We start from the raw sequence: 23,280 nt of genomic DNA, 5'->3' as shown, positions 1-23,280 counted from the left end.
GAGAGAAGAGGGAGGCTAATCTCAAGCCGGAGATTTTTCTGCATGGTGGGTACCTATTATGGTGCAGTGTAAGTCCTGCTGCTGCAACTTTATTCCAACGTCTACCTTGGTAGTGCTGTAGGAACACAGTGTCACTGCGCGTCAGTCTCACCAGGACCCCACAAAGGAACATGCAGATTAACCAGAGGGTCCAAAAAGTCCAAACTCTGACTAGTTTCGCACCATCTGACTAGTTTTGCACCATATAACAGGCACAATACCTGTTTGACTGGAAATATAACCAGAGACCTAGAACAAATGGGATATTGAAATACCGGAAATAATCATGTTTTAAATACGGACACAATTGTAATTACAGAAAAGTTTCTTTATTCCTATGACGGCTATATTAAAACATTATAGATCCACCTCCCAGAATAGGTAAATGCAGTTGATGTTTTTGCATATGTGAAGGTACATTTTAAAGACTGTTTTTCTCATGTCATAGATTTTTTAGCGCAGAGGCAATTTGCTGTTTAAGTGTTACACCTGCTTTCAAGGTGCTGCTGTGTGTAACCACAAGCACACTTGTCTGCCTTTTGCTGCTTAATTTAATAAATATTCTTTATATACATATATTTTTTATATATATATATATATATATATTTGATAATATTTATTAGCGCGAAGCCATTTGTTTTGTAACATCTAGGGAAAAGGTCAAGTTTGTACTATAGTTGTTCCATTTATGTATTATGGACTTGAGTGCTCTGAGATATTTTAAAATTCTTTGAAGCATACTTCACTGTTTGCCGATTTGGTGCCTTTTCATAATCCTTTTTTTTATTTAGCTTTTTTTTTTTTTTTTTATAATCCCCAGACTTGTTTTAAATGATAGCTGTTCTTCATGAAAAAGTCACGGGTCCTCTCACAGACTAACGCATACATTTTACATGAATTAAAACAATTAACTGAAGCAGCTTGGACTCCTTTAAAGACAAATTACTTTTTACAGGATTTTAATTGTATCATACTTTTTATATGTAGTAGATTAAGACCTTTTTTTCAATTTGACATTACAGAGTATTTTGTGTTTATCAGTTGTAAGGATTTACAAATAAATCCATATAGTTTTCATAGTGTAAGACAACATAATGCATGCAGTATTGATATTCATAATAGCAATATCAATATCTAAATCAAAAGCCCAATTAGCAATTTAATGCAAAAATAGGATATTGACCTGACATTACAGAGTACTTTGTGTTTATCAATTGTAAGAATTTACAAATAAATCCATATGGTTTACATATTAGACAATACGTAAAATGAAAAAAAAAATGCATGCGTTATTGCTGTTCACAATTACAATATAAAATATCTAAAGCAAAAACCCAATTAAGAATGTAATCTAAAATTAGGAGCGATATTGATCTGATTTGTAACTATAGAATTTGCAGATTACATTGAAATAGCTACAGCTGATTTTGGTAGGCTACAGAGAACTCTTTTCTTAGAATCTACTGTGTATAGAGTATGTTCTGATGTATGGTTAATAATAATAATAATAATAGCATCACTATTTTCTATTTATAGATATTCAGAACTATATATATATATATATATATATATATAATCAGCATTTAAAGTTAAGTAAACATTGTTTTTATAGTTCTTGCAAACTTTGACCTGTGTTCAATGTCTGTCATACCTAGTCACCTGTGCACACAGAATGTTAATGTTTCATTCTCTTTCAGTGCAGTCTACTTGAGATAGCAGTATACAGCTTGCACAAATGACAGAATTTCACTTCACACCAAAGAAGTATATATATAATGTATTCATGGTAAGACCACTATATGTATTGAATTGCTAATTTAAAATTTTTCTCAAGTTTCCTAAGTAGGTAAAATAAAATTTAACCGCACAGTATTTCTAATGTTCCTGATGCTTTGTAGTAATATATAAACAAAACTTTGTTTCCTTTTTCTTTTATTTTGTTTTACTGCTTAGCAAGTATTGTTCTTTTCTCTAAGATTTTAAAATAGTTGTTCGCATACTGTAATGTACTGTAGACTATATCGTCTTTGATGCCAAATATATATATGTGACTATACGTCTATGCGTAAACCAGTGGATGGCTGTCAAAGTTTAGACTGGGCTACAACCACAAAGCATTGGCCCTGACTTCAAAGGTGATTTTAGGTATAGAAACACATGGGCTAATTTATCATAGGGAAAAAAAGCTTTTACTAGTAATAGCAAAAGGACTTAGTATTCATCCTATGTATTAAAAGTTATTGACTCTTGATGTTACAGCATATTTTTCAAGCATTAAGACGTTATTCCTTTTTCTGTTAACCATCTTTAGGTATTATTACAAGAACAGAAGCATTAGAAAAATTCTTTAACTTTGGAATAAGACATTTTTTCCTAATGCAGTATTGCAGTGGGAGAAGTGTTGTTAATGGGCTACAGTGGTGTCATTAAAATTAACCATAAAAATGGAGCACCCTCTCGACAGGGCTCCCTCCTCCTCTTCCTTTATCCTCTTGCTTCCCTCCTCCTCTTCTCTATTTTTATGGTTCTCATATGCTCTTACAGTAGGTTTTGTTTGTGTATGTTATGAATATTGGGGCCCTCCATCAGACCTGGGCCCGGGTAAATTTTACCCTCCCCCTTCGGCACCATTGTTGCTATGTATTTGACTACTCCATGTTGTTTCTGACATTGGGCCTAATACAGACCTGATCGCTGCTGTGCATTGGATTGTACATAGAAACTATTATTAATCTGTCTGTTTTCTGTCTGTTTTTCTGTGTGTCTGAACTGACTACAAATAAAAGTGTAAAAACGACTTGATTATATTAACATTTTGAAAACACAAGTATTAAAGGCGAACTTAAAAAGGTATTTATTTAAATAATTATCGAAAAAATCCATGGTATCTGCCAATATTGCAATTTCTTATTTATTGTGCAAGTTCTTGTAATACAAGTTGTAAAGGTATCTGATTTAGGACATAAAGCCCACCTTTATTCTCGGACCACCTTAAACACAGCATTCAAACAGATAAGGAACCTTATGATCAAATATTTATTGAAAGATAATGTAAAAACAACACAAGCCTTCTAGGTAACATGACACAATCACCAAAAAGCTTGTAACAACATCTTATTTATCAGATTGAAAATCTCTCCAAAAGTCTCAGCAGAGACCCCAAAACTCATCAGAGGCAGTTACTATAGCTTAATACATTTCCTACCAGGATCTCAGGTAATCAACTCCAGCAGACGGTTCTGGGACCAAGCAACTATACCCTGGCATCTGCAGCTTACAAGGATACACCAGCAAACCTCCCAGCACTTCCAGAATGCCTGCTGCCTGGGCTTCAATCAACACAGAATTTGGAAAACTGACCCCCCAGCATCTGTTCCCTTTTAAAACCACATTGAAACATGTCTAGAGGCGTGTTCAATTGACAAGGCCAGCAAAACAGGAAATACCAGAAGATCATGCTGGGAGAGAATAGTCCTACTTGGTAGTAATGCAAAAGATACAGAAACTCACAAAGTAGCATGCTGTGAGATGTAATCAAGCTGCTGGGAAGACAGTCTGAGCACAAATCTTTACCCAGAGAAGATATCACCCAGGTTGCTGGGCTCCGCTTTTATTACAGTCAGGTTAGTGAACAAAAAGACACCCTCTACAACTGTCTAAACCCTCACACAAGTGAAGGAGACAGAGCATATCAATAGTTAAATATCCGAGGCATAAACTAATTTTGATACAGATGACACCGGGTGTAGTATGGTTTGCCGGCGGTCGGGGTTCCAGTGACCAGCATACCGGCGCTGGAATCCCGACCGCCGGAATACCGACAGCTGGGCGAGCGCAAATGAGCCCCTTGTGGGCTCGCTGTGCTTGCCACGCTGCGGGCACGGTGGCGTGCTACCACGCTATCTATTCTCCTTCCAGGGGGGTTGTGGACCCCCAAGAGGGAGAAAAGATGTCAGTATGCCAGCGGTCGGGATTCCGGCGCCGGTATGGTGGTGGCCGGGAGGCCGGCCGCCGGCAACCTGAAGACCACCCAATGACACCAGCTGCTGAAAATTTAAATTTGAATGGCTTTTGTCATATCCTTCTCCTCATCGTCTGTTGGAAAGAAAGTTGTATGAATAAAACTATCCTTGCCTTGCATCAGGGGAGGATGTGCTGATTCAGGGCTCCTGCTGCAGCACTACTAAAATAGGGGTTTTTACCCAGTTTCTGCCGACCCCCACACTGTGCCACGGTCTTTCCGCCCTGCTGAGCCACCCTGTGCTGAAAGTTTTGCGCTGCGGAGCCGGGGGGACCTGCGCTGTTCCCCGCAGGTTGCGGCCCACCTTCATCCCTGGAGCTGGGACCTCGATTTCAGGAGGAAGCTGCTGGTGACGGCCGGCTGCCGGGACTCGCACTGCCTGCGCTGCTGACTTCCCGCTTGCCCAGCTCAGATCCCCGTTCCCTGGTCCCTTACCTAAACGGGCTCCACCACTCGGCAGACGGCTGGCAGTGGGGGGGAGTTGCTGGAGGAGACGGCTGGAGAACTCACCACCAGCGGTCGGTGGACATCTTGCGACTGGCACCGTGATCTCCCCGCTAGGCGGCTGCTGGGATGCTGGAGTCCCTGGCGGGACAGTGGCCGGCCCTTCTGCTAGCTACACCATCCGCCCTGGACTGAGGCATGAATACTGAGAGGTGAGAGGGTTAGTGCAGCTCTTCTAAGCACTGCTCTTTTTCCTTATACAGCAATCTGCAGACCCGGCTGAATATAATCTGGAGCTGAGCACCTGTGTTTTCCCTCTTCCCCTCCACTAACCCACGCTTGCTCTGCCTCCCCAGTATCTCCCTACATCAAGATTTCCTCACATGACATTAAGGTTTGAGAGCATTCTCTCCACACCTGCTTGTCTTCATATCTGATGCTATGGTGCCCTCCAGTGGCTGCATATAATTACTGCGCCCTCTTTGCAAGTTTACTTCTAATGGAAGAAGAGAAAGAGAGGGCTGTATTGTTGATGCACAAAAGAAGAGGTGACCTATTTGTCACATCCACCAAAAAATTCATAAAATTTAACTTTTATTATTATATGATTCAAAAGTGTGAAAATGACTAACACACAGACTAGAAGTATAGGCGAAAACATAGAGGTTAAAACTTTGACATATACACAACATATAATAAGTGCAATAGGAATAATAAAGGTGATTTAAGATTAAAATATGTGTCAGCGTGTCTTATTCTAAATGCCCAAACACACGTAATATCGTTCTTATTCTCAGCCAGTCTGTCGGTTTGTCTCGTTGTCAGCAGTTCGTCTCCAAGTTGTCTTATTGGCCGCTTGTACTAATATTAACGGTACTAATAATGCAATCTGCAGGGATTATGGATTTGTCACTGGTATAGATACTCTCACTCCAATATCGATGAGTGCAATACCAGGATTTAGTTGTAATTGATATAGGTACAAGATTGATGTATAGTGTACCTTCAGGGATGAATATCCACCTTATTTCACAAATATTAATCTATTATTGATGTATGAATTCTGATTGTTTCACTCGTAAACTACTCAGAGTGTTAATGTAACTGAATGAAGAGACATCTCAAGTGATAGAGATTAAATTTATGGAGAGTGACACATTCACTATAATAGTGCTAATATAGTTGTTGCACCTGTCGAGGGTGTCACTCAGTTTTATTGCTGTATCCTGAGGAGGTCTCAACAAATATAGGCATTGCTTGTATAATACTCCCTACAGATGTGCAAAGTATCCATATCAGACATCATACATAATTCAAATAATGATATTCATCAATTTAATCTGACTGTTCGTGAGTGCAGTATCAGAATTTAAAATTTATTAATAAGATTCAGTGTAGATACAATTCTGATATATAGTTGTCAGAGTATGGCCAGGGCCGTCTTTTCGTATGGGCTCAATGGGCTCTTGCCCAAGGGCCCCAGGAGTATAAGGGCCCTAGGCTGATAGCTGATGGTCTCCTCTTTCCAGGGGTACCAGATTTTTGAAAATCGGCCCTAGGGAACCAGAGATATCTGACTTCAAAGCAGTGGTCCCCATCCAAGCCTGGTAATTGCTCTTCCCAGCCAGATATCTCAGGCTCTGTATGACTTAGAGTTTTTCTGAGGGTACATTTCAAAAGCTGAGACTCTCCACTTTTAGTGAACACTAGCAGCCTGTCTCTACTGTGCCAAGAGCCAGAGATATCAGCCTTCAAGCAGCTGGTCCCTGCTCAAGCTCCACACGCCTAATATGCAGTTTTATATATTTGTTGGTGGTTTGCTCTGGCTCCTGAACTCTGATCTCCAAGTCCCCAGTACCTCCTGACAAGTGAGACACTCTAATTTTTTTATCCCATTCAAAGCTAAGAATTTTTTTTCCAGGAACTTGAGATATCTGCAGTCAAGCAAGCTGCTGTCTGACCAGAAAATGATAAATATTAAGCCCACTCCACTGTCGACCCCTCCCTTACGTATTAAACACCCCATACCACCCTGGAAGTCATGTACCAGGGCCCCTTCATTCAGCCCAATGCCACCTTCTACAGTTTAGTGTTCTCCCTCCCACCCCATCTGTGCAGTAAAGGAGTAATTCGCAGAAATTACTGCTCCAGGTCCTACATGCTGAGCGGAAGATAGAACATTCCATACCGCCCGCGGGACATCAAAGCTGCCGCTGATAGCACCCCCTCCCATAGAGGATGGGTAGGGGCCCCAGTGCATTGCTGTGCCCAGGGGCCCACACTGCTGTTAAGACGGCCCTGAGTACGGCGGAACACGCATGTGGGCAGTGTGTGTCCGCGTGCTCTCTATGCCCTTGCTCTAAGAAAAGAAATAGAATGCTTAACCAGTCCTGATATATATGCATAGTTAACTTTTACAAATCTGAGCATAGAATAGCAGGCAGTTGATCATATCTGAATATAGAGATCTGTATTCCTGTTTTCTATGGTAGTTATTCAGTGGCAGTAAAACAAATGCTATACCAATATGTCAGCCGCTCTGATACTACATTATAGAGGGATAGCAGCAGCACAATTTTGATGAACATGTGCTATATACCCTAGACAGCTATTTAGTAGTAATATTAGGCACTTATGGTACTAAGTAATAGATATATAAATAATAAATGCTTTAAAGTCTATCCTCCATGCCATTCATGGGTCATAAAGACACATTATTCTGACATCATACTATAAGGGTACAGCAGCTGCACTAATCTAGGAAACGTGCACTGTGTATCCATATTAGTGAGGCAGCAGTGACACAAGACACCTGTGATTCTCAGCAATTGATACAATAATAACAAATGTTTCAATGAGAACTCCTACAGTTATTCAGGAGCTATATTGATACATCTGTGATACAATCTTACAAATATAAATACAGTATATGAGGCATATGTTGTACTGAGCAATTGATTTAAAAGAAACAACAAGTGTTTCAATGAGAATCCCTGAAGTCATTCAGGAGCTATAAATAACGACACATTTGTGATACCTCTCAATATCATATATAGCCACACAGAATCTGCATAGGTGAATGTTAGAATTAAGAGTACATAATGCAGACTGAATAAATATATTTATCCCTAATTATGGTGGTATAATTAAGGACGCATTGAAACAATAAATATTTAACTCCTATTTTTGGAGGCGTCTACCCCCCTAGGGATACAAATATTGTGACCACTGGATCTCTATAGCTACATTATTGAAACATTAACAGTATATTAATATATGTAAAATAAGGGAGATACGTATCCCCTGCCACATACTATATATCAGAATTGTATCTACACTGAATCTTATTAATACATTTTAAATTCTGATACTGCACTCACGAACAGTCAGATTAAATTGATGAATATCATTATTTGAATTATGTATGATGTCTGATATGGATACTTTGCACATCTGTAGGGAGTATTATACAAGCAATGCCTATATTTGTTGAGACCTCCTCAGGATACAGCAATAAAACTGAATGACACCCTCGACAGGTGCAACAACTATATTAGCACTATTATAGTGAATGTGTCACTCTCCATAAATTTAATCTCTATCACTTGAGATGTCTCTTCATTCAGTTACATTAACACTCTGAGTAGTTTACGAGTGAAACAATCAGAATTCATACATCAATAATATATTAATATTTGTGAAATAAGGTGGATATTCATCCCTGAAGGTACACTATACATCAATCTTGTACCTATATCAATTACAACTAAATCCTGGTATTGCACTCATCGATATTGGAGTGAGAGTATTTATACCAGTGACAAATCCATAATCCCTGAAGATTGCATTATTAGTACCGTTAATATTAGTACAAGCGGCCAATAAGACAACTTGGAGACGAACTGCTGACAACGGGACAAACCGACAGGCTGGCTGAGAATAAGAACGATATTACGTGTGTTTGGGCATTTAGAATAAGACACGCTGACACATATTTTAATCTTAAATCACCTTTATTATTCCTATTGCACATATTATATGTTGTGTATATGTCAAAGTTTTAACCTCTGTGTTTCGCCTATACTTCTAGTCTGTGTGTTAGTCATTTTCACACTTTTTAATCTTATAATAATAAAAGTTAAATTTTATGAATTTTTTGGTGGATGTGACAAATAGGTCACCTCTTCTTTTGTGCATCAACAATACAGCCCTCTCTTTCTCTTCTTCCATTGCATTTACCATAGCTGTAGTTGGTAGCACCCCCAAATTGAATGATAATTATTAAACATATAATAGGGGTCTTTTTGAGTTGGAGCTTCAGTTCCACATCGTTATTAAATCAATTGTGTGTGTTCAGATACAATCTTGCTTCCAAGTTTACTTCTATACTGATGCCCGGCTAGCCACTTCTATTCTGGGGGGAATGTGCCGATGCTGGCCCTGACGGGATGCTGTCCTAATCACATAAGAACTACCGACGTTCTATCGACGATACCAAGGTGCCTCATGGTGAGAGGTAGGAGAGGATCGCAAGGGAGAGGGGAAAAAAATCACAAAAGGTGGCTCTGGCACGTGAAATGAATACTCCTCCTTCAGCAGATATGAGAAAATATCTCCTTTCCCAGGACTCCGCCTCTGTGGATGATACTTCCACGTCCTCTACCCCCCCCCGCCTTTCACCTGTCACAGACTCGGCCTCTCAAGCGGGGGCCCATGCGCCGGATCCGTACACAACATCAGAGCCAGGAAGTCGATCACGGATTTTGAACCTTCTTCAGGCCCTGCCAACGTAACAAGACTTTGAGCAACTGGAGAGTAGATTCAGAGAAACGGTCTGCTCGGAGATTGCCGCTGTTCAATCTGAGATATCTCACATAGAGTCCCGACTGACTTCATTGGAAGGCTTTTCCTCTGATACTGCCGCGGCCCACAACGCCCTCAGAGCTACAGTCACCAAACAAGCGACCAGTCTCCAACAGCTTCATGAGCGCTTAGATGATTGCGGAAGGAGAAACAGTTTGAGGGTTCGGGGGGTCTCAGAGGACATCCCACCCCAGGAACTTATTGACTTTCTCACGAAAATCTTTAACGAGCTCCTGGGCCGCGATCCTGCTTCCATAATTGAATTCGACAGAGCTCATCGGGCCTTACGACCCAGAGGATCGCCATCTGACTGCCCTCGTGACATAATTTGCCACTTCCACTATTATAAAGAAAAGGAGGAGATCCTCTGCAGAACTCGTCGCATGGATGTGATAGAGATTGACGTTCATAGGATTCAGATCTTCCAAGACTTGTCATCAGAGCCGGATTAACAATGGGGCGGGAGTAGCTTCAGCTCCAGGCCCCCCCCATTAAAATAGGCCCACAGCATCTGCTGTGCTACTGTAGACAGGGAAAAATTATTTCCTGCTACAGCCTGCAGCCTGTGTGCCTGAGGCCGTTCCGAGTTCCCCGACACTGAGACCACGGTAGCCCGACAACCCCCAGTCACTACCAGTTAAACTAGACGCGGCAAGGACTGTTAAAGGGCCCGTAGCCAATAACCCAATCCCCTGCGCTGGACAGAGCCGCGCCAAAGCAAGGACAGGGGGCGCCAAAGCAGGGCACAGAACGATTAAGAGGACCCCGCACCCAGGAATGCACGGCACATCGTTACAAATTACTAACGGCTCTCATCTCCGTTGCTCTGCTCGCATTCCCCCTTCTCCGCAATTTGAGGACAGCTGCCCAGGCAAGCAGCTGTCTGTTCATCACTCTGGACCTAGCCCCACATGGATTTGTGTCATCATGGGACTCTGCTCACCTGTACATGATGTGCATGCCCCCACTCCCCCTCCAAATACAGTGAAACTTAAGTCGGAGTCTGGAGAGAAGCTGTGAAGTGACTAGAAGGGGAGTGCTGCTGCTGCTCGGACAGCATGGTACTCGCACGGCACTCTTAGCAGTGTGTGAGGAATGTCAGTTGTTAGTGCAGTGCAGTATTCTGGCAGCCTGCAGCCCACCCAGCTCTCAGGAGACACAGGAGAGGTGAGTTTATGGCTGTATCTGGATTAAATGAATGTAAAATATATGTCATTATTTTTTTATCTTTAAAGTGAAATGCATGCTAAAGGGGTTTTTGTACTCCCTATGCAATGTACAAGATGCCCATATCGTGGTCTTCCTCCTTTGTATAACACTAACTTTTGGGGTCCATTTAGTAAACAAAAATATGGCTTGTCTTCAACATTTTATCTGGTAAAGGCCATACGTTTGTTTTCTATGTATTTTGTTACATGAAAAGTGTGGTGAAATCACAAATTTCTCCACCTTGTCATTTCTCCTGACACATTCCAGCAGCCCTGTCACATTCCAGGAGTCCCATTTGAAATAATGGGTACTGTGCAGGAATAGTATTTAAATAGATGAGAGAAGCTAAGATCACATCTCTTTTGAGAAACATAACACCATCTCTGGATGGCGTTACGTGTTTTCTTACATGCAGAAACTAAGAAAGGCAGTGAAGAGGCGTTCTCCTCTTCTCCGGAGACTCCTACTCCCTTGGCTGGCTTCCCCTTCTCTGCAGCCCCCAGCTGTTTCTCCCATCTTCATAGGTCTGATCTCACAGACGCTGATCGACACATGCGCAGCCCATGCAAATAGTTTTAGCAAATCCGAAAGCTATATGAAATCTCCTCACCGGGACAGCATTTCTCGCAAGACCTGTCCCGGTAGTTAAAAAAATATAAATTTGTAGATAAAACAGCCTGTCTGCACTTCTCCTGTCTGCCAGCCTCTCTGTCCTTCTGTCTGTGACAGCTTCCCTGCCCTTCTCCTCTCTGCTCCAGTCTCTCTGTCCTTCTTGTCTGTGACAGCTTCCCTGCCCTTCTCCTCTATGCTCCAGCCTCTCTGTCCTTCTTCTGTCTGTGACAGCTTCCCTGCCCTTCTCCTCTCTGCTCCAGTCTCTCTGTCCTTCTTCTGTCTGTGACAGCTTCCCTGCCCTTCTCCTCTATGCTCCAGTCTCTCTGTCCTTCTTCTGTCTGTGACAGCTTCCCTGCCCTTCTCCTCTCTGCTCCAGTCTCTCTGTCCTTCTTCTGTCTGTGACAGCTTCCCTGCCCTTCTCCTCTATGCTCCAGTCTCTCTGTCCTTCTTCTGTCTGTGACAGCTTCCCTGCCCTTCTCCTCTCTGCTCCAGTCTCTCTGTCCTTCTTCTGTCTGTGACAGCTTCCCTGCCCTTCTCCTCTATGCTCCAGTCTCTCTGTCCTTCTTCTGTCTGTGACAGCTTCCCTGCCCTTCTCCTCTATGCTCCATCTCTCTGTCCCATTTTTTCCTGTCTGCGACAGTCTCCGTTCTTCTGTCTGCACCAACTTCTCAGCCCTTCTCTCTGTGCCAGTCTCTCTGCCCTTTTGTTGTCTACTCCAACAACTCTTCTATTCTCCTCTCTGTGCCAGTCTCTCTGTCATTTTCTTTTTTTCAAGGGGTGCCATATTTCTAATGGCTAGGGGCCCCAGTGCAATGCTTTGCTGAACGGCCTACACTGCCGTTTAGACGTCCCTGGACATGGCACTGCAGCAGCACAATGGAATGCTTCTCTAGCTTCCCCCTGCGCAATATACTGACGATTCTTGGTGTATTCTCCATGCCATGTTGTGCCGCCCCCACCATTGTGCTCAAATGCAGCCAATCCCGAGCTCAGCTCTGTGAAGGCACGGCAGTCCAGCCAGGTGGCTTCTTTTCCTGACACTGAGATGCGGTGAGAGTCCTGCTGGTTGCTGATCACTGCTCAGAGTGTCTTTCCCTTCAGCCAGAGACCGTGCCCCTGTAGTAAAAGCAGACACTTAAAAAAGATTTCAATAATATTTTTTAAACCAGTTTCACGTGTGTGTGTGTGTGTGTGTGTGTGTGTGTGTGTGATTTTGGATAGTGGGAGGAAACCCACGTAAGCACCAGGAGAATATACAAACTCCACACAGTTAGGGCCATGGGCGGAATCGAACCCATAACCTCAGCACTGTGAGGCAGTAATGCTAAACATTACACCATCGGTACTGCCCCAATATATTCATAAAATGTGTTTGTATACTGTATGTTTCTGCTATATAAAATGTATTATATTCTCATATATACTGTATATGTTGATATTATACATTGTATATGAGTGGATAAAGTGATTTTTTTTGCACCTTTAGTAATTTATTTTTGGTTCCGGGTGTAAGAGGTGGATTCCATTAATTAACTGAATATTATGATCCTCAACCTATACTCTGAGCAAAATGAATACTCAATACATTGGTTTTGGTTAAAATAGGGTAAACATACTTATATTAGTTTTAAGTTGCAGTTGCTCCCCTGGGGCTGCAGCGCAGACCACACACTTAGAGGGGTAGCTGGAAAGTACATTTCCCTAACTGCATCTATAATTAGGTTTTTAATACCTGCGGGTGACTGATGTGTCTGCCTGTGCCTGGGAAAGCGTGCTGTGTATCACAGCCGCTGCACCATAGTCACAGCAGCTGGCTAGTTACACAGGAGTCTGTGGGGCAGGTAGATAAAGATAAAGAATGGAAATGCTGACTGCTGTGTCCTGGATGCAGCGGCCCCTGTGAAGACCACACCCTCACACCCCTGCCATGCTGGTCACATCCACTGTCACAGCACACAATAGGCCCTTCATAGATTTCAGCTCCAGGCCCATGTGGACCTTAATCTGGCACTGCTTGTCATGGTCAACTCTTCAAAAGCGCAGGGCCCTACAACCGCTTACTGCGGAGCTCCGAAAGATGGGAATTAAGTACAGATGGGGTTTTCCTTTCAGCTTACAGGTCTCGCATAATGGGAAGCTGTGTTCACTTAAAGACCCAACTGATTTGCCTCCTTTTTGTCAAGAGCTCGGGGTGCCCCTGGTCACCCTTCCGGACTGGCTGGAGCCCCTGACCCGTTCTGTTCCACCAGAACTCTCTTACCCCGAAAATGACTGGCATCTTGTCCAACGTAACCCGAAGCCCTCTAGGGAGCAACGGACCCCTGCGCAGACGGCGAGAAGATGAGGGTCCCTTGGTGGTTTGGGAAATTTGCTTGTTTTTTTTTCTCGAGTGTCTTAGCTTAGTTGTAATGTCTACTGTTGGGTCGGGGGGTCTCCTTGCCATGGTGTGCCTCTCCCCTTCTGGGGGTATACTCGTGGCAGCGACACACATAAAATTTGTTCCTCTTAATGTGAAGGGCTTAAACATCCCAGAGAGGCACTCAAGGGTACTTGGAGACCTTTTTGCCTTCAGGGCTGATGTTGCGTTTCTCCAGGAGACGCACTTCAAAACTGGGGTTGCTCTAGTTCTTAAAGACCGCAATTACCCACACTCCTTTTATAATATAATAGCAAGAGTAAGTATTTGGGAGTCGCTATTCTGTTATCCAAAAGACTTCCTTTTCAAGATATGACATCCATGGCCCTGGAGAAGGGCAGAACACTCCGGGTAAAATGTAAATTGTTCGATCAGGTATATACCTTTATAAATATATACGCCCCCAACCAATCACAACCTAGTTTCCTTGTAACAGTTCTTAATCGTATTGCCTCGCTGGTTGAGGGTATCCCAATAATAGGAGGTGACCTCAATTGGTCTCTTCAACCGGAAGTGGATACCTCTGGGACACCAGCTAGTCCCTCACTAGCTTCGCACCGTAGGGTGCGCCGTTCTCTTCATGAACACCAGCTGGTTGACACGTGGAGGCTCCAACACACGGGGGACAGGGATTATACATTCTATTCTAGACCACAGGACACCTACTCCAGGCTTGATTATTTTTTTTCTGCCACACCGATTTCTGCATTTAATTAGGGACACCGATATTGGGTTGATCACCTGGTCTGACCATGCCCCCGTCTCCCTGACTCTGTAGAACAGTGTACTTGGAGGCTTAACAAACAAATTTTAATGGATCCGCGGTTTCAACCTCAAATGCTTGAGACTATTGAGAATTACTTTGAAACAAATGAGATGCCGGACGTCTCTAGAGTCACGGTGTGGGAAGCTCATAAATGCGTCATGCGGGGAAGGTTTATCCAGCTGGGTTCAATAGTGAAAAGGGAAAAGCTGGGGAAAACAATTGCCTTACTTCAGTAGTTGAAGGACCTGGAGACCATACATAAGGCAGGACCATCTTCTCTGGTTCTGACTGCATTGAATGAGACAAGAACAACCCTCAATGCTTTGCTACTTGAGGATATTAAGAAGGACTATAGGCTATGCAGAAACCGCTTTTTTCAATGGGGTAACAGACCAGGGAAGCTTTTAGCTAGAGCACTCCGCACACAAAGAGCGACTCTATACATGCAATCGGTGCAGGACACGGCGAGGACCCGCCGTACCCTCACGAGAGACATAGCAAATGCATTCCACTCCTATTATACTAAATTATATAATCTCCATGATTCTAGATCCTCTGAGCCTTTGCTCGCTACCCCGGATTTGGTGGATAAATACCTATGTGATGCGGGACTCCCCAGGCAGTCAGTGGAAGACAGTGCCTGGCTGGACTCCCCGTTCTCTCTCCCAGAATTAGAGCGGGCCCTTAAAGAGACTCCCTCAGGGAAGAGCCCAGGTCTGGATGGATTTACCATCTCTTACTATAAATTCTTCAAAGACTCTCTTTGACCTAAGATGCTGACGGCCTTTAATGAGGTCTCTGATGGTGGTGGTTTCTCCCCCCAGGCATTAGCGGCTTTCATCACGGTCATACCAAAGGAAGGGAAAGACCCGGCTCAATGTGCCAGTTACCGTCCAATATCACTCCTTAACGCCGACATCAAGCTGTTTGCTAAACTTATAGCAAACAGACTAAAGTTATTGCTCCCCAATGTTGTCCATTCAGATCAGGTGGGATTGGTCTCTGGGAGGGAAGGTCGTGACAACACGACTAAAGTACTTGATTTGATGCATCTAGCCTCACCCCGGTAGTGCTGTCCACCGATGCCGAAAAGGCTTTTGACAGAGTTAACTGGGTATTCATGGAAGGGGTCCTCAGACACCTTGGGCTTGGACCTGTTAGCTTGTGCTGTATTTTGGCACTATATAAATTCCCAACAGCAAGGATCAAAATTAATAGAGCCCTGTCCGAGCCGGTTCTAATTAGGAATGGAACCAGACAGGGCTGCCCCCTTTCGCCCCTTATTTTCATCCTCTGCATGGAGGCTTTAGCTGGATCCATTAGACTTAATCCAAATGTTTCAGGATTTATAGTAGTAGGTAGAGAATATAAACTTGCATTGTTTGCGGATGACCTGTTATCAGTCCTGTCGAACCCAGTGGTGTCTTTCCCCAACCTGATGTCCGAATTCTGTAAATTTGGCTCTCTGTTAAATTTTAAAATTAAACTTTCGAAGTCTGTGGCAGTGAATATATCAGCCCCGTCCCGATCCCTTGAAGACCTTAAAAAATCCTTTCCATTCAACTGGCATCCCTCTAGCTTGAAATACTTGGGGATTATATTGAATACGGATTTAACATGCCTTTTTAACGAAAACTTAAAAAAATTACTTAACACACTGTGCTCCGAGTTTCGAGACTGGGGTAACAAGAGGCTTTTCCTGGCTTAGTGTAATTAAAACGAATGTTTTGCCACGGGTTCTGTATCTACTCCAGACGCTCCCAGTCTATATTCCCAAAACCTGGTTCCGGGATTTACACAATTTAGTTAGAGATTTTGTTTGGGGTAACAAACGGCCTCATTTCCAACATACCATACTTTTCCACCGCAAACATATGGGTGGTCTTCAGTTGCCCCATTTTTCTCTGTATTACGATGCCATTGTCCTTAATAGGATAATGGAGTGGACACAGTTATATGACACTAAACAATGGGTACTTATAGAGAGTGCAGCCTTATCTCCCATAGCTCCTTATCCCTGGCGCTCAAAGATCCCTAACCTTGCACATCCTACCATTGGCCCTACACTCTTACGCTGGAATAGGCTTAGGGTCCTTCCGTATGTCTCTTCCAAATTTTCTCCACTGACTCCACTATTTAATAACCTGGACTTTCCTCCAGGGGTTTCTGGCCGGGGGTTCGATTCCTGGAAGTCGATGGGGGTGACACGTGTTGGCCAGCTGGTGGAACATGGAGAGATAATCCCATTCCCTACCCTGCAGTTGAAATGATTTAGAAATACCTCCAGCTGAAGCACTTTGTATTGGGGAGTAAAGTTCGCTCTAGTAGTACTAGACCTTTGACGATTTTTGAGAGCATATGCTCGGACTCTTCTCATCCAGTGCATTTTCTCTCAAAATTTTACAGATTTTTGATTGAACATAGGTTCCTGGATCTCCCTAAGTATACTAGAGATTGGGGTCATGACCTACAGATTGAATTAACATAGGAAGACTGGGAAAAAAGCTTCCAGGCCACTCTTGTAAGCTCAATTAGTTATTCAGTGATTGAGACACAATTCACGGTTTTATCGCGATGGTATAGATGTCCCCTGACACTTGCTAAAATGTTTCCAGGTGTACCGGATACGTGCTGGCACTGTAATAAGGAAACTGGTTCTCCGATACATATCTAGTGGAGTTGTTGCATGCTTCGCCCCTTTTGGAACAAAGTTATTGCATTCTCGAGGTTGATCGTGGGCTCTGAGGTCCCCTCTGAACCCGCTTTCTGCCTTCTTAACTTAGTTACGGGTTCCGTGGCAACATACAAACAGTCTGTATTAAAGTTTCTTAATAGTGCCGCTAAAGCGGTTATCCATGTTCGTTGGCGATGCACTACACCGCCTACTGTGCAGGACTGGTTTGGCAAAATAGATTTGTATATGTCAATGGAGGAATTGCGAGTGACACCAGAGAACCAACGGAGATTCACAGCCACTTGGTTCCCCTGGTTGTATTTCAAGTCCTCACAGACATACCTGACGAATGTGAATTGAGTACGAGTCCCCTGTACTGGGCCCTACATCCAGAATCTGTCTTACTGTTTAACAGTATCCTGGGCTGGTACTTCTGCTCTACGGTTCAAATAGACGTAGGAAAGACCACACTTCCCTTTCCCCCCTTCCCTCTCTTTGACTCTCGATTTCTTCCTCTCTTTTGTGTTTTCTTTTTCCCTTTTTCGTTTCTATGCTATGATTTGTTTTGTTTAGATAGGGATTGATGGATGACTATTTGGTTGATTGGACGTAATAGTATATTAATCTAGGCGTTGAGTATATACAGATGTGTCCACTTACATCTTTGCTTTTTTACAAATTTGTCGCAACATGCAAAACACGGCTAAGCTGTTTTTCACGAGCAGCGAGTGGATGAATTTTAAAATTTTTGTTTGCCATAAAGTAACATAATAAAGAAGCAAATAAAGAAGAATCACAAGGCATGGCTAAATCTCTGAGTCTATCGCATGCAAAACAGTGCCATACATGGCGGGATATAGCAAAGATGTATGTGGACACATCTGTATCTAAGAGTGCCATATCTTTCGGATTGTATCTTCCTGTGCTACCTGTCAATGTGCTTTTGCTGTTCATTTTATTCTGTTGAAAATCAATAAACATTTATTGAAAAAAAAAAAAAAAAACTTTCCTTGCCAGTTCTAATTGCTCTTGTAGGCTTAGTTCACGTTGTTCGACTTCCAATTGGTCCTTCACTAAACTCTAAGATTCAGCAACTTTTTCACACTCAACATCACCATCACTGTCAACTGCAGATGTAGCTGGTGAATGGGAAGAATTTTGAAGCATCAAAAATGCTATAGTTTTTTTTAGCTCCACATATTTTGTAACTGTGAATGTGGTGTCATATGACGTGGCCCTTGGATTGTTTTAATATTGCAGAATGCCTGCAAATTCATTAATCCATTCACTAATCCTCCCTAATTAACGAAGTATAGTATGTGAGTATCAAATGATGGACATCAATATTCTAATCACTGTAATATACACCATAGTGTTGTTCCAATTATAAATTCATCAATAATATCCTCTTTATATATTCTGTCAGGATGTGGTATATTTTGTCAACGTGGTAATAATGTCTATATGCTTGGCATGTCAACATTGATCACATCGACATTCATCATGTTGACATAGATGAAATGTTGACATGATTAGAATATCGACAAAACGTCTTTGTTGGTGTAGTGGTGACTTAGCTGGTACAGCGTGTCCGGTGACTCCAGCGGTGTCTTCTGGGTCCAGGGGTAATATCAGGATGACTTTCGGTGGGCCTTGCAGTGCTTCCAGCGGTGAGTATTGCTAAATCTACACCCTAACCCTATCCCTCCCTCTACTGCAAGAACCTAACCATCCCCTACCGAAGCCTAACCCTAACCTCCATCCCCGCCCGAACCCTAATCTTCCATGCAGAATGTTAACATTTCACATGTCAACATGTCACTTGTCAGCATTCTGCAGATGCCGACATGTTCAATATCAACATTTCAACAATGTTGACCGGTAGTTAGACATTCTAAATGTGTACATTGAAAATGTTGACATTATGACTATAGGCCTAATTCAGACCTGATCGCAGCAGCAAAATCTTTTTCTAATGGGCAAAACCATGTGCACTGCAGGTGGGCAGATATAACATGTGCAGAGAGAGTTAGATTTGAATGGGTTATATTGTTTCTGTGCAGGGTAAATACTGGCTGCTTTATTTTTACACTGCAATTTAGATTTCAGTTTGAACACACCCCACCCAAATCTAACTCTCTCTGCACATGTTATATTTGCCCCACCTGCACTGCACATGGTTTTGCCCATTACAGAAAAAGTTTTCTGCTGCGATCAGGTCTGAATTAGGCCCTATATCCATTGTGTAATACTATCCCTAGTCCAACATCATACTGTTAGACCCACATGGTCTTTAACATTTTAGTGGATTTCGCATCTTTAACAAAGAAAGACTGCATATACAGTGATGTTCCGAGGCATTTTGCTCAGATAAGTGGTCAGTGGTGCAGTATTTGGTTTCACAAATAAGAAATAAAGGTGACCATACAGCTTGTCCAGGTTAAAACAAACAAAACAGTGCATTAAATGCATTGGCATATAGCATCACAAAATAAAGAACAATGGGGGTAATTTAGATCTGATCATAGATGTGCTAAATTTAGCACATTTACGATCAGTTTGTCTGACATGCGGGGGGACGCCCAGCACAGGGCTAGTACGCCACGCATGTTATGCCCTATCTCCCTGCAAGGGTGCAAAAGCATTGCACAGTGGCAATGCTTTCGCACCCGGCGAGTAGCTCCCTGCCTGCACAGCCTAGCTGCGCTGGCAGGCGCTACCGACTGCATCTTGGGTCGCAGTGGCTGCATGTGACGTCACGGAGCCGCCACTACCCACCCCCGCAATGGTCCGGACACACTGCTCTACCTGGCTGTCCTAATGCTGCCAGCGCTGTTTGTCTCAATGGTTGCCCGGCACCCTCCTTACTGTGGTGCCTTACTTAGCCGCGTAGTTGGCGTAATGGTCGGGCTGGCCCTGTATATGTGTGAATAAATATATAATATTATACTATACTGTGTGTGTGTGTGTGTGTGTGTGTGTGTGTGTGTGTGTGTGTAATATATATATATATATATATATATATATATATATATATATATATAATTCCAAACATAGCCGGCACTCATGGACTGAAACATGGACAATACACCAGTATCTTAAGCCAACGTTTCGGGGTTTTATTCCCTTTGTCAAGACCACATAAAGTACAAAAGTGACATACCTTATATAACGTGCACCTTCACCATCACCATGTTTCCCGTCTGAGTCCCGATGACGTCATCGTGGCGCGTCCGCGCCGGCGTGACGGGTACTCGTAGGGAAGTGAAACAAATCATCCCCGTGTGTGCAATCAGTACAACTGAAAATTAAAACATATATTTTACATAAAACAGTCTGTCAAACGAAAAGGGCAATGAGATACGCTGCTAGCATACTAAGTATAACATGCTGTAGAAGATATAAACTGCACTATAGAAAAAAGGCTGAATGTGCAGTGGACAAGTACAAACTCTACACCAGTGTATCTCGATCTAGTGCTGTACAAGAAATTTTTTTTGCAAAATGTATGTTAAATATATAGAACAATAACATCAGACTGTAACACACGAGCAAAATGCCACCATCTATCTGCTGATGAGGAATCATGATGTGGGCACTATTGATTTATGGAATCTTATTTATGAATATTAATATTCAATATAACATATATGGTTATTAATATATGGATATATTTAAATTAATATGCGTTATCATATATATCTGCAAATATATTATGTCAGGCTTACAAATTAATTGGCTGATAAATATATGCAGTCCTTATATATATATGACTTATGAAATTATGAAGTTAAGATTCCTTAAAGAGAGTTCAAGCTTGAATATTACCGCTCTTTTTATATGATTCTTTATTTACAGGCAGATCAAATCGTACAGAATAAGATATACACAGTAGTGATATATATACTAATTATAATTATATTAAGCTATGCTATGTTTCCTTCGTTACATAACATAAAACAACATGACATAAGTTTCACAAACAGTTTCAATTATTATCATATTTATACTTGCAAGTTAAAGATTGCCATCCCAAGAATCATTCCTTCTGCATGTTCTCCATGACTTCTCCTCCTGACTGACTTCCTTCCTTCTCCTTCTTCTTCTCCCTCTCCCTCTTCCTTCTAACTCCTAACTACAAGTCTGGTCCTTTTATCTCATATTTTACCAATTCAAACTATCATATTCTCATAGTTTCCAATGGAATAGGTAATTATAGGTTTGTCAGATTCCAAGGTGTAATAAAACAAACATTGAACTGGGCTGTCGTGTCCTGTTCACAGAGGCATGGTGTCATAAAAGTGTGGTGTCCACACTGCCTTAAGCAAGTATAGTATTGTAAAATCTGGAATGTCTTTTCATCCAAAGTTCTGTTGTATTGACAAGTTTTCCTGGGGTCGGTTACACAATGTTTTATCAATGGATGTGATCTCTTTTCATAGTAGTTAATTTATGCTCCCTAGCTTTTAACCTTCACTGGACAATAGACAAACCAGTAGATTCTGATCTACTGTAAGCACACCTGTGAATTCCAATGACCAACAGAGCTCTGTCACATACCTATTATCATTTATGGCCTAATACCTTTTCTCTACAATGACTCTTGATCTTACTGTAACCTCTCTGGCCTTATTTATGACTAGAGCAGAATAAACCTGTTCCCTACACTATTTTTTACCATCTTGCAGTAAAACACAAATATACAGTATATCTATATAAACACATACACAAACCTAATTTCTTAAATCAGCTAAACATTACCTCATACATTCAAACTTATTTCATATCTATTCCTTACTATATATATCCACTATACTGTCCACTATGGTAACATCGCCTATTTATAATGAATTATATTTTGATTCAGACAACATCTATTGCCCTAATATTAGACTAAGTGCAGACAATTACCTATAAGGCAACAGTCGCCCCCTTGTGGCCATGAGAAATTATTTTGATTGGCCACACATTAAACTAGCGTAATTGCTTCCAAATACATTTCAAAATATTTCTTCAAAACATAACTTTTGTTGTAACCCTAATATATACCATAAGTGTAATAATAATAACCATTGTGATTTTAAAAATCTCTAAAAATTCTTAGCTTACCTAACCTTATTCTACTTTTTAACTAAAGCAGACCAAGACTGAGGTTTTTATTCAGTATTCATGAGGAAAACTAATTTCTACAGACATTTGGAATACCATAGCCCAATTGTAGACCTTTTTTCTGTATCTGGATCAGTACATTTGGACATTTTTGCTGTTCTTGGCTGTAGCAATTTACTGGGATAAGACTGTCATCTGCGTGGTTTGCTTGCAATTGGAGACGCCTTGCGTCTGCATTATGGAGGCAGTTGAAGTATAATTCTTCATAGCAGCTGCTCCTTTGCTTGCCATTTCGCTGTTTGACGCAGAGGGCTGTGTATTTTGCGTACTATGATCTTGAGTTTGCAACTCAGTACTTGTGATGACCCTCGGTAATGGTCTTTATACAGTATTTAGCAGTTCTGTTTCCTTTGCGTTTATCCAATACCGCAGTTGTGACCAGTGTCCATATTGCTTTGCACAAAACAGGTTGTGATTTTGAATAGAACAGGCATATGTGAACCAGTCCTTTTTTTTTTTTTTTCTTTCTTTCTTTCTTTCTTTGCTTGTTAATAGTAGGTCTTAATTGTCTTCGGGCAATAGTACCACAAATGGCTGCAAGTAGTACACCTACTCTGTTCTGTATTTCCTCACTGAATAAATTACCATGCAGTCTTAAGTCTCCTTATTCTACCTTGAACCTATTTATACATCTCAATCTTAAATAACCCTATACCAGTTTAACCCATATAAAGGCGTTTTCTATCCTACCTATATTTTGACTAATAATTATTTAAAATGCTTTTGATGTGTATATAGTAACATGCTATCAATACAATAAATGAATACAATTTTGCTTCAAATAGATATTAAATATCATTTAGGAATGGCTTTGACTAAATCTAATTCCATCCAGTATTAGATATTTAATTACTTTTGAAGCTTTTACGAAGGAAGCATAGGTAGTATCTACTGTGTAATATTAAAAAAACATAAAATATTTACAAGGTATATAATACAATTACATAATATATATATATATATATATATATATTATCAGACAAATGTTTACATATATTTGATTAAGGTATATGAAGGGATGAGACAGTTCTGTATAATCACAGTGATGAGATGTGCTGTACACTGTT

The 23,280-nt window shown here is 41.6% G+C and overlaps 1 protein-coding gene across 3 annotated transcripts in view; it reads left to right on the top strand.

The window, feature by feature from the left end:
- LOC134927942 (enoyl-CoA delta isomerase 2-like) overlaps positions 1-23,280 on the top strand; it is a 132,459-nt gene that overhangs the window by 32,543 nt on the left and 76,636 nt on the right. For 2 of the 3 annotated variants that reach the window (XM_063923074.1, XM_063923072.1), the window contains exon 2: positions 1,737-1,825. In XM_063923074.1, the coding sequence (XP_063779144.1) occupies positions 1,775-1,825 (51 nt within the window). In that variant the 5' untranslated portion in view covers positions 1,737-1,774. The remainder of the gene's footprint in view (positions 1-1,736; positions 1,826-23,280) is intronic. The other variant, XM_063923073.1, reaches the window with a different exon arrangement.

Source organism: Pseudophryne corroboree, chromosome 5, assembly GCF_028390025.1.
Source record: "Pseudophryne corroboree isolate aPseCor3 chromosome 5, aPseCor3.hap2, whole genome shotgun sequence".
Lineage (NCBI taxonomy): Eukaryota > Metazoa > Chordata > Amphibia > Anura > Myobatrachidae > Pseudophryne > Pseudophryne corroboree.
The sequence above is the reverse complement of the archived record's forward strand: the minus strand, read 5'-3'. Positions and strand labels throughout refer to the sequence as shown.